A 16,185-nucleotide genomic window follows, 5' to 3' on the forward strand; every position below is an offset into this window, starting at 1 on the left:
AGTAATCAACTTTCTGGGATTTACCCTAAATTCTCAGAACATGACCATTTCTATGGTCACCGGGAAAGCAGACACTGATAAAATCCAAGTGTCACGTTTTTGTCATGAGCGCCTTGCTCGGGAGATTGGGTAACCACTCCCTACGTTTACGACTTAAAATAAAGTTACCTTACCTTACCTTACATGCAAGAGCCAGTTTCAGTTAAAGAGGTGGCCTCTGTAGAGGGCCTCATGGTATGAGCTTTCTCAGGTGTGCAGTATGCACCTCTGTTCTATAGGTCTCTGGAAAATGACAAAACTGATGCCTTGAAATGCAATGGTCGGGACCCTGAAGGGCAAATGACCCTTTTACCTCCGTCCAAACAGGACCTGCTATGGTGGATTTCTAATGTTGACCAATACCCAAAAGCTATTACTCCACAACCCCCTGATATAACACTCATGACAGACAGCTTACTGAAAGGCTGGGGAGGGGTGATAGAGGGTCATACCAGGAATCTAAATTCCACATTAATTACTTGGAGACAAAGGAAATTCTGTTAGCCCTGCAGTCCCTTTGCGACCATGTGCAACGTTGCCAAATAAAAGTGATTTGTGAAAATACAACTGCCGTACTCCTTTATCCGCAATATAGGTGGTACGAAATCTATAGTTTGCAATGACATGACTAGAGAAATACGGTCGAACCTTCGGTTGCGACCACCGTTCGTAATCGACCACTTCTCCTCAGCGACCAGTATTCCAAAAGACCAAAAGTTTCCAAGTCAACTCACTATATTTGAACCTCTTGTAAGCGACCACCTCTCGTAAGCGACCGCGACCACTTTTAGAGCTAAAAGTTTTGTTTTTGCTCATGGATGACGTAGTCTTCCATGAGCTTAGAAGGCAGTCGAATGGCACTCACTCACTCACTCACTCACCCACTCACTCACTCACTCACTCGATTCTGATTAATTTATTCATTAAACCTGGATTAAACAATTATCTACTACTTCCCCTACTAAGTAATGTTTTTGTCCAAGAGTGTTCGGTCGTCTTGAAGAAGGTTTTTTGACGAAATAGAAGACGAGGGGAAGACGCGGGGGACTAGAAAGGCGTACATTTTTGCCCAAGAAATCGAGAGCCTGGGTGCGAGTTTGTCGGGCACCCTGAAGTCGGCCATTTTGGCTTCATGTGATTTTCTTTCGTAAATATGTTGTTTTTTGCCTATCGGCTTTTGCTCACACGTGGATGAAAGCTGGTAGAGGTATTTATGACTGTGGTCATGTATCGGTCACAACAACGCGGTCGGCGAGGTCAAAGAATTGATACGAGAGACCCTGTAAGACAAAGTCAGAAAGTGGGATCGTGTTAACTTAGCATATGGGGCAAATTAAGCTCGTAGCTTTTTTTCTTGGCAAGAGAATTTGATGGTTTCCACTCGCTTTCTCTCCTTGTGGAGTCCAAGGTAAGCTTAAGTTCTTGTTGAGTTTTAGTTTCATTGTTTCTTTATTGTTTTATTTTGTAATAATAATAATAGTAATAATAAAGATCTTTCAGCAGGGAGCCCACTTCACATACATGTGGTTTTCAGTGGGGCCCTGCAAAAATAAAATTGCAAAAGCTAAAGAAATAGTAGATTAAAAATAATAATAAAATTTAACCATTGTACTAATAGAAATATAGAAAACAGAAAAAAAAATGGTAATTAAAAATTAAAAATTAAGAAATACCCCTAATTCGACGGAAGTTCGAAATTTGTACGTAGTAAGCTTATTTTAAAATACTTCAAGTAAGAAATTCGATTTGCCTCATCGTTTCGTTCTGTTGTCGTTCACACTACATTTCTTTTGTATTCCATGCAGTTTGACCAGAGTGGAAATTTCTTCACAGATGGTATACGCGTCAACCTACATGTACGATCGAGTAAATACGAGCTATGTTGAAATATTTTAGTGATGGACGGACAAATTAAAGCAATTAAGTCCAAGAGACTGTGTAGATCTATTTTTTACAAGGGAGATATATGCTGTCCAATTGCATCAGGATGGGGGTGCTCGTCGTAACAGATAAATTGTGAGGGGCGGGTGAGGGGTGGAGGGGTAGTGTTTACCTGAATCATACCAGGATCATTGACTTTCACACCCGTATGAGTTCATCCTAGTTCCCTCCCCGGGGGTACTTTGATATAAAAGGGACGTGGGTGTCCTTCGGAAATTTTTGAAAAGAATTCCCAAGAGGTACCAAGATCCAATTTTGTGGGCGTGGGTTGAAATTTTTTCTTTCCTAAGAGGTACCAAATATTCTTAAACAACACATTAACTGACGATTGCTTCGAATACCCTCTATTCGTAAAGTTGATTATCAAATATTTCCTCATATTTTGGGGGGCTTAATACCCTGCTCCTGCTGTGGACCTTTTGAAGCTGAACACCATAAGAGGTTGCGTGAATGAATTACATAGTTCAACTTGAATTAAGAAGTTTCCGCGTAGCCGGCTACAAAGAACTTAATTTGAGTGGCAGGGTACTCTGCAGTTGAACCGAAAGGTATAATAATATGAAATATCGTGGGATACTAAATGGTATAGAACTCGCAGGCGTTGCGTAACTAGTTGCGTTCAGAGCTTGTAAGAAGTATAATTCCCCGCAATCTGCTTTTGGTTTTCTGTCTGTTTCCACTCAAAACTTTTTACAGAGAAGAAAAAAGATACACATTATTTTACAACTAAGCAAGAAATGATCTCGAAGAAAGGTCTGCGTGCACACCGAACAAGTTTGGCGACGAGCAGTGATGTAGGGAAGGGGTAGAATCATACTGGAGAGAGGAGGGGGGAGGCCCTTTCTTCTGGGATTCTACAATACCAAGAGAAACTTAAAGGACTTGTTTTGCTCAGTTTATAGTTGGTCACTTCTGGGTTTTAGGGAACACCGAATTAACCTTTATGAACCTACAGAAGGAGACGGCAGGAAAAAATGGCTCCGAAACAGTCCTATATATAGACTCGATATATAGTGTAACACTTGGACACATTAGACATAGTAAGCAAAAAAAAAGCAATCGATTTGATGTGGCACAAAAAGAGGCTTTATTAACTTTGTTTAATTCAGTATTGGCTTTTAAATGGTAACTATCTAATTAAGACACTGACATACAATTAATTTATCACAACTTTGCTAAAGCTATTAGTTGCTATTGCATATCGACAAGCTCACTTAAACAAGTTTAGTCACGTTGAAATAATTTGAAAGAGTTGTCATTATAGAAAACTGAAATAAAATCTTACTTTTTTAAACCAAAAAATTAAAACAAATCTTTGTAGCGCGACTTAAAATGTATTGATCTGTTTGCTTGACTCCAAAGTTTTTATTAATAGCAAAACTGTAAACTGAACTCGATCATATAACGCCTAATTTCTACTGATTTTAGTCACTCAAAATCCACTTGGTTAAAAAAGAAAAGCCGAAAAAAAAAAAAACAAGCTGGTTAAAGAAGAAAAGCCGGCTTGCCCTGCCAGCTTTTCTTCTTTCTGCCCTTTCTTTTTTTAACCCGGCATAAATTAGGGGGGCCCCCGCACTTAATCGCATTCGTTTGTGCATATTGTTTCGGTAACGGTATACTTGATTATCCAAAGTATAACAACAGTTTTCGTAACAGTTCTACACACTTCCTTACAGTGTCGTCTGATACCTAGAACAACAATCAAAAGCTCAGTTAATTCGGAATGAGAGGGCAAAGTGAGCGCATAGCTGATTGAACTTGTATTTTTTCGAATTGTGCTCAAAATCTGCTGCAATCATTTCTGCTCTTTCTGCTCATTTAGTCGATTGATGCACAAAAACAGAAGAAAACACTGACCCTTCTGCGTATATGTGAGACCGATGACAATCGCCTTTTCCTAATCTATGAAAGAGATAGATATCAAGTGCAGCGGGGATTTATGAGGCGTGCAATGTGAGGCGATGGTGAAAAACAGCACGAAATCCAAAAGAAAATACAAATCAGACATGAGGTCAACGGCTACCATAGCTATTAATTTTTAAATTAATGTCAATTTAATGATGCACAGCATACTGATGCCGGCTTTAAAAACTATGTAATCTTAGCGTCGCTGATAATTTCCTTAACAGAGAAGGAAGATAGAGTTGAAAAAAATGTACGCGTGTTTCACTTACGTTTTGCGGCTGCTTTGCCCGTGGTTAAGCTTCTCGGTTCCCTATCTACCTTGGCAACAAGATAAATGGGTAGCTCTGCACACAGATCCTTCATTTCGTCAATCAGATTGCCACGTGCATTGTCATCAAGAGTCCCCACAGCCTCCAATTTCACTACAGGTGGACTTTTGTTCATCGTAAATCCCGCGTCGTTGTCCTAGTGGGATTAAATTAACAAACTGACCCTCTGAACTACTGTACAGTCATGATAGTTACTACTGAAATTTCTAAAGACGACGCGGAACGTTTTGTGCAGAATCTCTAATCTGTAGGCATGACAAAGGAAGCAAGACTAGATCTAGTTTAAATACACTATACATATAAGGAAGCTGTTTTGCCAGTTCTCCATTAAACCATGCTACTGTGTTAATACTATTGCACAACAGTGGATGTTTGCCTCATTGCCAAAGCTTCTGTTTAGAAATTGTTTCCAGTTCTCCCGCTAATATATTTTACCACGCGCGTTGCCTAGAGATATTTTCTTCGATGATGTAAGAAGGATAAGTAATAACAGGTATTTCAGTTAATTTTCAATCTTATTTTGAGTACCTTGAATTTCAACAATTGATCACAATGAAACATGGGATATAAACTTACCAGAAGGCGCGCCAAGTCGGCCGGTTTAGGAACATTTTCAGTTGATAGACTGAGATAGCACGATTTGGCCTCTGGCATACGGATCATCATAAAATTCTGCAAAGTTCGAATACATTAGTTATTTGAAAGCGTTGTATAAAGGTAACGCTTCTACACTAAGATAACATGTCACACAGGTCATATGAATTTTGCCTTGAAATTGACCCATTTTGCACACTACTCAAAATGGCCTTAACCCATAAGCTAGTTAACTGCTTGTTCCTTTACACGTAGTGTACACGTCTTATTTCAATGTATATACGAAGAGAACTCCTTGCTAAGCGAAATGTTGTGCCTTGGATATCGCCGAAAATCTTTGGAAGTAATAACGAATGAATGAATCATATCTTTATACTAGCCTCGTACCCTCCCCTCTCTCTGAACAGGTCTTCCTACTTCTGATATTCGCCTCGACCTCGATAGCAAGTTATAAATTAGTGAATCGAACATGCAGTGCTCTAAAGTCACTAACCTTTTTAAAGTCAATGACCACGTCTGCCTCTTCTTTATCAGGCGAAGTCTTTGGCACATGGAAAGTCTCTGTTTCCTTCTTTGTGTCAATTTCAACCTCTTCCTCTTCCTCTTTTCCATCTTCTGTCTTCAATTTTAATCTGTATTTCTTCACCGGATCACTAGCAGGTGAATCCTGCAAAGCCTGAAGAACGAAAAGGTATACCTGCATTTCAACTCATCTGATTATACTGAGAGAGGATCAGGATAGCTTGGGTCCGAATTTGGTCGTCTTGAAAGTTCCATGAAAGTAAGCAATATTAGAAAGCAGGGAATTTCCTCTCAACTAATATTACACTGACACACATCGCTAAGCAAGTTTTAATCTGTAAGTCATGTGCTCTTGGATACGAACAAATACATCAAATGAAAACGCATGCGGCAGAGAAAGCAAATATCTGTTGTTATACTTCAACCGTTACCTTTTCCTCAGGTGAACCGCATTTGCAGATTGACGAGGCAGACACAGCGACAATCGACAGAGCAAGGCACAAAATGAACAATTTGAAACCCTAAAGAGGAAAATTAGGTAAATGAACTTTTTAAGTATCCTCTCTTATCAACTGAATTAGCGACTAAACGTTTTACAGCGAGGATCCCGCGGCATGCAGCACAAGTGTGACCTCTTTTGGTCAATTCCCATTGTTTCGTGCAGATCATCCAATTAGAAGACAGGTTGCTTGAAGAAAAACAATTCAAAACCGCAAGTGATCGTGCGGGAAAGATTAAGTTCAAACTTTACAGTTTTAATTGTTAAATCGTACTCAAACCTAATTTGCAGCTCCAAAATGTGAAATGTTTACCACAAAATCAAATAAACAGGCATCTGCTTGACAGCCTATTTGCCCGGCAACAACTTAAAACTCAAGAAGTGATGAGAAATAATTTCTAGCGCCAGTATAAATGCATTCTTGCGTACTTTAACTCGAAAATACGACAAAATTTCTGGGTATATTTTGTTGTCTTGCTTTTGTGTATGGATCTAGCAGCAGACAAATGGCAAAATGAAAATAGACTTACCATTTTTCTTTTGTGAAAAAGCGTCAAGTCTTCTTTCCTCTTGTAGCTGATGCAAAGTAGTATGGATGCAGGTTCATATGAGCGAACCCTTTTTATATCATCTGAAGGTTGTACAATGCCACCTCACTCCGGCTTAATCGGCTGATATCTGAAAATGTTACACCTAAATTTGACCTGACCTGGTTTCAGCACATTGGTGGCATAGTTGCTTCGCTATTTCTATGAAATTACAGGAAGTAGCGCTGAAACGGTGTGGCTATTTTCGACCAAAGCTCGTATGCCAGGTGCCCTCGTTTCAGCACTTCCTTGAGACATGAATGGATAAAGCCTACCATGAATGCAAAAAGGCAAAAATAAAGATATCGTATATCATAATAAGGATAAAGATAAATTGCCAGAGCCTTCAGCCGGTGAAACGTGTTGAAAGTCTCACTGAGAATTATCGCTGATTCAGTGTGAGAGGTCATGTATGTTTGCGGTAAGCAAAAGATTTAGTTAAAATTACTAGGACTGACGGTTGCAAAGAGCTAAAAGGAGGACATATTAAAAAGAATGATACAGCAGTCTGAATATGAAAAATGCTCTGCTAGCAACTGTCCCAATGATCGTTCCTCCCTGTTTCCGTCATGATTTGAATACACTATTTAATATATGGGGAGTCACCGCAATCTAGGCGGCGTACTGGTAGAATATCGGCCCGAGGTCTTGACAGTGCGGACCGAATACATGGAGGTCGATACAAAAAAAAAAACAGGAAAAAAAAACGGAAGGTCAATATTGTCCCAGTACGGTCCCGAGTATTATAGGTTAAGTAATAAGAGATTACAAGACTAAATATGTTTATATCAGTATATAAAAAAGTGCCACTATCAGGGACTGTAAAAAAACGCGCAATTCTGATTGGGAGCCGACTAGGTGAAGGGAAAGAGAGTTGGAAGAAAAAGAAAAGGATTCTTTTTGTTTTTTTTCAGGAACGTAAGCCATAAAACAAACAGCTTCAAGAGTGATCGCGTGGGCTTCAAGAGTGGTCACGCGGGATCATTCGGGACAGTGCCCGGTCCATTTACTGAGAGATCATTAGACCGGCGATAGAGCAATAGATTTTAGTTATTGGTCCTCTGAACTAACTTAGTCGTGTTACAAACTCATAAACAAATGACTGACAAGAATTTGTGTTGTTGTTCCTTTGTTTTTTCCTGCTGATAGCGTGACATTTCAGATAAACAAGAAATCAGGTTAAAATACATAGGAAACAAAGAGGGAAATTCTAAACTTTTAAAACAGGTTTTCATTCAATTTTTAAGTCGCTAGATTTTTGGTATCTCTTGCTTATGATAAAGCTGACCTCTCACATTTTATGCATCAGAGACACTTTACATATTTCATTCTTGAACGCTCCTTCTCAATATCATGATATAAGATATCTTTAGTTTTGCCCTTTTCGCGCTTCCTTTAGTTATGGTGCTACTGCGCATCGCACAAACCTGAACTGAACACGTGTAGTCCAGTTCCTGAACCTCCACACTACCAGAGAACTTCCGGAGTAATAAAAATTGCAAAAAAAAAAATCTTCTTCCCATAGGTCCTCTATTTTATGTCTCAAGTAAGGAGGGAACTGGGGAGAGCTAGCAGAGACGAGGTCTGATAGAGGAGAGCGAAACCGTTCCTGTAATTCTCTAGGAAATATCGAAGCAATTTTGCAAGTAATGCGCTGAAACAAGGTCAGGTCAAATTATAAGGAGTAACATTTCGTGATATCCGGTTAATAATGTCTCTACTAGTGTACAGTGAACTTAGAGATTTAGGAACTTGACTATCAGCTCAAGTTTGTGCCATGCGCAGTAGTTCTACAACTGAAAAAAGTTCAAAAAGGGCAAAAAAAGACATCTCATATAATAACCAAAAAGAGGATATATTTAATACGGAAGCCATGAAGAGTCTGAAACGTGTCGTGGAAGTGTCTCCGATGCAGTGTGAGAGGTCAGGTTTATTATAAGCAAAAGATACCAAAAACTAAGGTCAACTGACTTAAAATATCACGATATAAAAGATTTCAAAGCTAACAAGCTTGTGGGGTCGTGTACTTCAAAACTGCTAGAACTGCAGAAAGTGCTAATGCGAGGACATATTAAAAAGAATGGTACAGCAGTGAACATGAACAATACTCTGCTAGCATGGCGAAGTTCCTTCCTCTCCCCGGTTAAATTCACTATTTGATATATTTATTTACAAATGACTCAAGAGACATTTTCTTTCAACCCCTGACTGCGTGACATTTCAGATAGACAAAACGACAATGTGGCCAAATTAATGAGTGAACCCTTCGAGGCTGGAAGAAAAGATAAAAAGTTAAGACGAGTGAAATTCAAAACTTTTGAAGCAGTTTTTTATTCCGTGGGATGGCTCCGGCGTAAAAAGGACCAGGGAGCTCGTCGGAAATTTTGAAAAGAACCCCTAGGAGGTACCAAGATCCTGTTTTGCGAGCGTGGCTTGAAAAATTTTTTCACCCCTGAAGAGGTCACAGTTCCAAAACAACAAACTATTCGGCTAGTCACTGTTTTCGGCTCAATGCCTTGAAAGGTACTGTCAGAGGCTCCCGCTGTGGAGCTTTTGAAAATACTGACCACTCTAAGAGGTGCCGAAACAGCTTTTTACGTGTTACAAAGCACGACGAGTCCCACTGTTTTATTTTGTTTCAACTGTGTAGTCAACTGATCTGGGTTTTTGGTATCATTTAGCTTATAAGGAATAAACCTGACCTCACACACTGCATCAGAGACCCTCCCATGACATGTTTCACTCTCCAAGGTCCCGGAAATTTATCCTCCTTCGCATTATAATGATATAGGAGATCTTTGTCTTTGCCCTTTGTGCACTTCCTTCAGTTATGGTTCTACTGCGCATCGCAAAAACCTGAGCTGAACACGTGTAGTCCAGTTCCTAAAGCGCCGCCACGGGGAAAAGGATGTCTAAGTCCAGGATTTTAACGGGAGCCGGAACTGGTTGTGTTATTCGCAGAACTACTATAACTGACGGAAGTGCTAATGCGAGGGCGTATTGAAAAAAAAAAAAAAAAAAAAAAAAAAATGGTACAGCAGTGAATATAAGCAATACTCTGCCAGTAGAGTCGCCGTGATCGTTCCGTGCTCTTTCCGGTCTTTCTATAGAAGATCGAAGTGGTACCGGCTGTTGTTCAGACTAGTTGAAAAGTGTTCCGGGGGAGTCCAAGTGAAAAGTTAGGTTATACAACGGACATGGAAATGGATATGGAGATGTGGCTAAGATCTACTGATCTCCGGAGACCAGTAATAAACATTGCCAAAATTTCACCTTTCTATTTTTGTTGCTGTTTTTGTAGCGTCACAATCAATCTGGCTGAATTAGTTAGGTCACCTCGTTCTTTCCCCCTTCTCTTGCCCCGGTTACCCAAATACCCCGGGGTCCGGGAAATCGTCTACTGTAAAGTAACCCTGCCGCAACAACTATCTCTTCTGGGACATGGAAATAAACCCAAAAAATGATGAATTCATTGCTAACTAAGCAAGCGTTTGTCACTTTAAAAATCACATAAATTTTCCCCTAAAACAATTCTTAATCCAGTACTGAAATTTTGGTTCTGACGCTTCCTGGTTTAGAATTTCTTTACAGTACGGTAGGCTTTGTGCATTTATGTAAGGAAGAAGTGCTGAAACGAGGACAGTATGCAGACAACCTTCGATCGACAAAAACGAAAGCAACTCTGCCAGCAATGCACTGAAACAAGGTCAGGTCAAATTATAAAGATTAACATTTCCTGATATCAGGTTAATAATGAAAAAACATTGTGCAACCTTCAGGTGATATAAAAAGGGTTCGCTCACATGAACCTGCATTTATACTACTCATTTGCACAGCTACAAGAAGAAAGAAGACTTAACGCTTTTTCACGAGAGAAAAGTGGTAAGTTTAATTGTATTGGAAGATATTTTTATTTTTATGTGCTATTTGTGTGCTGGTAGATTCATAAACAATGTCAGTGTAAAAGTTCCAGGCGGCCTGTGTTTTGCTTTGGATAGAACAAAGTGTACTGATCGATCACATGCTTTGATTTTGAAGAGGAGAAAGGCCGGTTCCTATTTGTTTAAAATGTTTTTTCAAGATAGACGCACAAGTTTCCTCAATTTAAATTGTTACCAAATGTACTTGCGTGACAGAAGTTTCCGAAACGTTTCTTTCGCGTTTCTAAGACTGACAATGTCCGTGAATGTATACTGATTTCACCTTTTAACATTTTGGATTTGCGAAATTAGTTTAGGCCAAAAACTGTAAATTTGGCTTGAAAGATTCAGTCACTATTAAGAGGGGTTGAATATAAGTAAGAATATCCACAAGAATATTTTCAGCCTAAAATAGGAAAAAAAATAAGCCTTGGCCGGAAAAACAATATTCTTACAATAAAAAAGAGTGTAACTGGTTCAGGCTATAAAAAGGGCCCCGTCGGTGGTTCCCAATCGGCCATCAGCTCTCATCATGAACACAATTTTATAGCAAATTTTTAACTGAGCTTCTGTTTGTTGTTCTAGGTATCAAACGAGGCTGTTACAAGGTGTGCACAACTAGGATGAAAACATGTTCTGCTGGCGCCATTCCGTAACAACGTGCTCAGAGAAATGCGAGAAATAAGCATCGTGTTTCCAACCAAGTGGTACTTGAGGGAATTAATAAGTACAAAGTGCTATATGATCGAGTCCAGTTTACAGTTTCCATTGATAATAACAGTTTGAAGTCAAGTAAAGTGATCAATATATTTCAAGTCGAGTTACAAAGCTTTATTTTATTATTATCATTTGTTGTTTTGTTTCAGCAAAGTAAGATTTTGTTACAATTTCAGTTATTTTTAAATTACAACTCTTACAGTTTATTCCAACGTGACTAAGCATGTCAAAGTAAGCTTGTCGATACTGGAATAGCAATAGCAAAGTTGTGATAAATTGCATGTGGCTTAATTACATGATTACAATTTTAAATGTAAATTTAATAAAGTCTTTTAATGCAGAATGCTTCTTGTGTTTATCATGTGCGCTGTGCTGAAGTGTTTCGGAACGCGTTTTGGGGGCCCTCTTTCTGTAGGTTCAGAAAGGTTCATTCTGTTACTAAACCAAGAATAAGCGCCTGTAAACTGAACAAAACAAGTCATATAAGTTCCTCTTGGTAGTGTAGAATCCCAGAAGAAAGGACCTTTCCCCCTCCCCCCCCCCTTTATATTCTGCCCCTACCCTACACCTGTTCCCTTAGCCAGTCCTGTTTGGCGTGGATGCAGACCTTTCTCCGATATGTATAATAATGTGTATTTTTTCTTCTTTTCTTTTTCTTGTTTCTTTGAAGAAGCAGATCTTAGATAAGGTAGATTAGGGGGGTGTTTACTCATGCTGGTGTGGGTTCCATAGCAAAAATGACGGTGATTTCATACTGCATGTAAATGATTTCTTTCGTTTCACATGCAACTTGCTCATGAACTCATGTCACACCATCTTGAATTGAATTATCAAAAACTACACATACCCTAAACATCGAAGTTTTCCGAGAGCCTAATTTCAAACCGCAATAGGTGATCGTTCGTTGTTTTAACATGGTACTACTGCTAGTTTTTGTATGGTAATGAAAATCTCAGTAAAGCAGTTACAGACGCTACAGTGGCAGAACTCGGGCAGGGAAATCACACGCAGGCATAACGCAAAGAGGCATAACGCAAAGAGGTATCATGCAAAGAGGCATAATGCAAAGAGGCATAACGCAAAGAGGCATATAACGCAATGCAAGTAGGCAGAACGCAGTGACAGAACTCGGGCAGGGAAATCACACGTAAGCATGACGCAAGTGGGCATAACGCAAAGACGGGCATAACGCAAGTAGGTAGAACGTTGTGACAGAACTCGGGCAAGAAAATCACACGATTATTACAACGTCATTGATTTCGAAAAGCACCGTCCAGATTAAAATGCACAGCCAGTGTTTTCAATTTCCTCCGGTTTGAAGAGCGTTTTCGAAATGCTCCATTCTCGTGAAGGATTAATGTGTACGGAGCCGTAGAGGAGGACGGGGCGTTATTGATCCTTGCTGAGAAACTTAATAAACTGTAAAGCCGTGAACGAAGATCCTGCTTGATTTCGACGTTGGATCTCACAGGAGATCTCATCAGCCAAACTTGAAAAGTATAACGATGAGAAATCAGCCTTCCTTTTACTGGCAGCAACACCTCTTGAAATCTCAAGGGCAATTAATGATACCATTTTGCTGCTCAGATCACTGGGGTTTACGATCCATGGCACAAAATCTGTCACCACGCCTACCCAAGTAATCAACTTTCTGGGATTTACCCTAAATTCTCAGAACATGACCATTTCTATGGTCACCGGGAAAGCAGACACTGATCAAATCCAAGTGTCACGTTTTTGTCATGAGCGCCTTGCTCGGGAGATTGGGTAACCACTCCCTACGTTTACGACTTAAAATAAAGTTACCTTACCTCACCTTACATGCAAGAGCCAGTTTCAGTTAAAGAGGTGGCCTCTGTAGAGGGCCTCATGGTATGAGCTTTCTCAGGTGTGCAGTATGCACCTCTGATCTATAGGTCTCTGGAAAATGACAAAACTGATGCCTTGAAATGCAATGGTTGGGACCCTGAAGGGCATATGACCCTTTTACCTCCGTCCAAACAGGACCTGCTATGGTGGATTTCTAATGTTGACCAATACCCAAAAGCTATTACTCCACAACCCCCTGATATAACACTCATGACAGACAGCTTACTGAAAGGCTGGGGAGGGGTGATAGAGGGTCATACCAGGAATCTAGATTCCACATTAATTACTTGGAGACAAAGGAAATTCTGTTAGCCGTGCAGTCCCTTTGCGACCATGTGCAACGTTGCCAAATAAAAGTGATTTGTGAAAATACAACTGCCGTACTCCTTTATCCGCAATATAGGTGGTACGAAATCTATAGTTTGCAATGACATGACTAGAGAAATACGGTCGAACCTTCGGTTGCGACCACCGTTCGTAATCGACCACTTCTCCTCAGCGACCAGTATTCCAAAATACCAAAAGTTTCCAAGTCAACTCACTATATTTGAACCTCTTGTAAGCGACCACCTCTCGTAAGCGACCGCGACCACTTTAAGAGCTAAAAGTTTTGTTTTTGCTCATGGATGACGTAGTCTTCCATGAGCTTAGAAGGCAGTCGAATGGCACTCACTCACTCACTCACTCACTCACTCACTCACTCACTCACTCACTCACTCACTCACTCACTCACTCACTCACTCACTCACTCACTCACTCACTCACTCGATTCTGATTAATTTATTCATTAAACCTGGATTAAACAATTATCTACTACTTCCCCTACTAAGTAATGTTTTTGTCCAAGAGTGTTCGGTCGTCTTGAAGAAGGTTTTTTGACGAAATAGAAGACGAGGGGAAGACGCGGGGGACTAGAAAGGCGTACATTTTTGCCCAAGAAATCGAGAGCCTGGGTGCGAGTTTGTCGGGCACCCTGAAGTCGGCCATTTTGGCTTCATGTGATTTTCTTTCGTAAATATGTTGTTTTTTGCCTATCGGCTTTTGCTCACACGTGGATGAAAGCTGGTAGAGGTATTTATGACTGTGGTCATGTATCGGTCACAACAACGCGGTCGGCGAGGTCAAAGAATTGATACGAGAGACCCTGTAAGACAAAGTCAGAAAGTGGGATCGTGTTAACTTAGCATATGGGGCAAATTAAGCTCGTAGCTTTTTTTCTTGGCAAGAGAATTTGATGGTTTCCACTCGCTTTCTCTCCTTGTGGAGTCCAAGGTAAGCTTAAGTTCTTGTTGAGTTTTAGTTTCATTGTTTCTTTATTGTTTTATTTTGTAATAATAATGATAGTAATAATAAAGATCTTTCAACAGGGAGCCCACTTCACATACATGTGGTTTTCAGTGGGGCCCTGCAAAAATAAAATTGCAAAAGCTAAAGAAATAGTAGATTAAAAATAATAATAAAATTTAACCATTGTACTAATAGAAATATAGAAAACAGAAAAAAAAATGGTAATTAAAAATTAAAAATTAAGAAATACCCCTAATTCGACGGAAGTTCGAAATTTGTACGTAGTAAGCTTATTTTAAAATACTTCAAGTAAGAAATTCGATTTGCCTCATCGTTTCGTTCTGTTGTCGTTCACACTACATTTCTTTTGTATTCCATGCAGTTTGACCAGCGTGGAAATTTCTTCACAGATGGTATGCGCGTCAACCTACATGTACGATCGAGTAAATACGAGCTATGTTGAAATATTTTAGTGATGGACGGACAAATTAAAGCAATTAAGTCCAAGAGACTGTGTAGATCTATTTTTTACAAGGGAGATATATGCTGTCCAATTGCATCAGGATGGGGGTGCTCGTCGTAACAGATAAATTGTGAGGGGTGGGTGAGGGGTGGAGGGGTAGTGTTTACCTGAATCATACCAGGATCATTGACTTTCACACCCGTATGAGTTCATCCTAGTTCCCTCCCCGGGGGTACTTTGATATAAAAGGGACGTGGGTGTCCTTCGGAAATTTTTGAAAAGAATTCCCAAGAGGTACCAAGATCCAATTTTGTGGGCGTGGGTTGAAATTTTTTCTTTCCTAAGAGGTACCAAATATTCTTAAACAACACATTAACTGACGATTGCTTCGAATACCCTCTATTCGTAAAGGTGATTATCAAATATTTCCTCATATTTTGGGGGGCTTAATACCCTGCTCCTGCTGTGGACCTTTTGAAGCCGAACACCATAAGAGGTTGCGTGAATGAATTACATAGTTCAACTTGAATTAAGAAGTTTCCGCGTAGCCGGCTACAAAGAACTTAATTTGAGTGGCAGGGTACTCTGCAGTTGAACCGAAAGGTATAATAATATGAAATATCGTGGGATATTAAATGGTATAGAACTCGCAGGCGTTGCGTAACTAGTTGCGTTCAGAGCTTGTAAGAAGTATAATTCCCCGCAATCTGCTTTTGGTTTTCTGTCTGTTTCCACTCAAAACTTTTTACAGAGAAGAAAAAAGATACACATTATTTTACAACTAAGCAAGAAATGATCTCGAAGAAAGGTCTGCGTGCACACCGAACAAGTTTGGCGACGAGCAATGATGTAGGGAAGGGGTAGAATCATACTGGAGAGAGGAGGGGGGAGGCCCTTTCTTCTGGGATTCTACAATACCAAGAGAAACTTAAAGGACTTGTTTTGCTCAGTTTATAGTTGGTCACTTCTGGGTTTTAGGGAACACCGAATTAACCTTTATGAACCTACAGAAGGAGACGGCAGGAAAAAATGGCTCCGAAACAGTCCTATATATAGACTCGATATATAGTGTAACACTTGGACACATTAGACATAGTAAGCAAAAAAAAAGCAATCGATTTGATGTGGCACAAAAAGAGGCTTTATTAACTTTGTTTAATTCAGTATTGGCTTTTAAATGGTAACTATCTAATTAAGACACTGACATACAATTAATTTATCACAACTTTGCTAAAGCTATTAGTTGCTATTGCATATCGACAAGCTCACTTAAACAAGTTTAGTCACGTTGAAATAATTTGAAAGAGTTGTCATTATAGAAAACTGAAATAAAATCTTACTTTTTTAAACCAAAAAATTAAAACAAATCTTTGTAGCGCGACTTAAAATGTATTGATCTGTTTGCTTGACTCCAAAGTTTTTATTAATAGCAAAACTGTAAACTGAACTCGATCATATAACGCCTAATTTCTACTGATTTTAGTCACTCAAAATCCACTTGGTTAAAAAAGAA

At 39.5% G+C, this 16,185-nt stretch overlaps 1 protein-coding gene across 1 annotated transcript; it reads right to left on the reverse strand.

The window, feature by feature from the left end:
- Positions 1-4,074: 4,074 nt before the first annotated feature.
- On the reverse strand, positions 4,075-7,051 carry LOC145502949 (uncharacterized). The gene is made up of 5 exons (XM_081482360.1): positions 6,360-7,051; positions 5,762-5,851; positions 5,302-5,484; positions 4,791-4,886; positions 4,075-4,350 (listed from the first exon to the last, which is right to left on the reverse strand). The coding sequence occupies exons 1-5, from the start codon at positions 6,360-6,362 to the stop codon at positions 4,147-4,149; spliced, it is 576 nt and encodes a 191-aa protein (XP_081338486.1). The 5' UTR covers positions 6,363-7,051; the 3' UTR covers positions 4,075-4,146.
- Positions 7,052-16,185: the final 9,134 nt, after the last annotated feature.

The sequence above is a fragment of the Orbicella franksi genome, chromosome 11 (genome assembly GCF_964199315.1).
Source record: "Orbicella franksi chromosome 11, jaOrbFran1.1, whole genome shotgun sequence".
NCBI classification, from domain to species: domain Eukaryota; kingdom Metazoa; phylum Cnidaria; class Anthozoa; order Scleractinia; family Merulinidae; genus Orbicella; species Orbicella franksi.

Excerpts from the sequence above, each read along its gene's own strand:
- LOC145502949 (XM_081482360.1), bottom strand. Across the intron at positions 5,485-5,761 it reads GCGGTTCACCTGAGGAAAAG|GCTTTGCAGGATTCACCTGC; the intron begins GTAACGGTTGAA and ends TTCGTTCTTCAG. Across the intron at positions 4,351-4,790 it reads CCGACTTGGCGCGCCTTCTG|GACAACGACGCGGGATTTAC; the intron begins GTAAGTTTATAT and ends TAATCCCACTAG.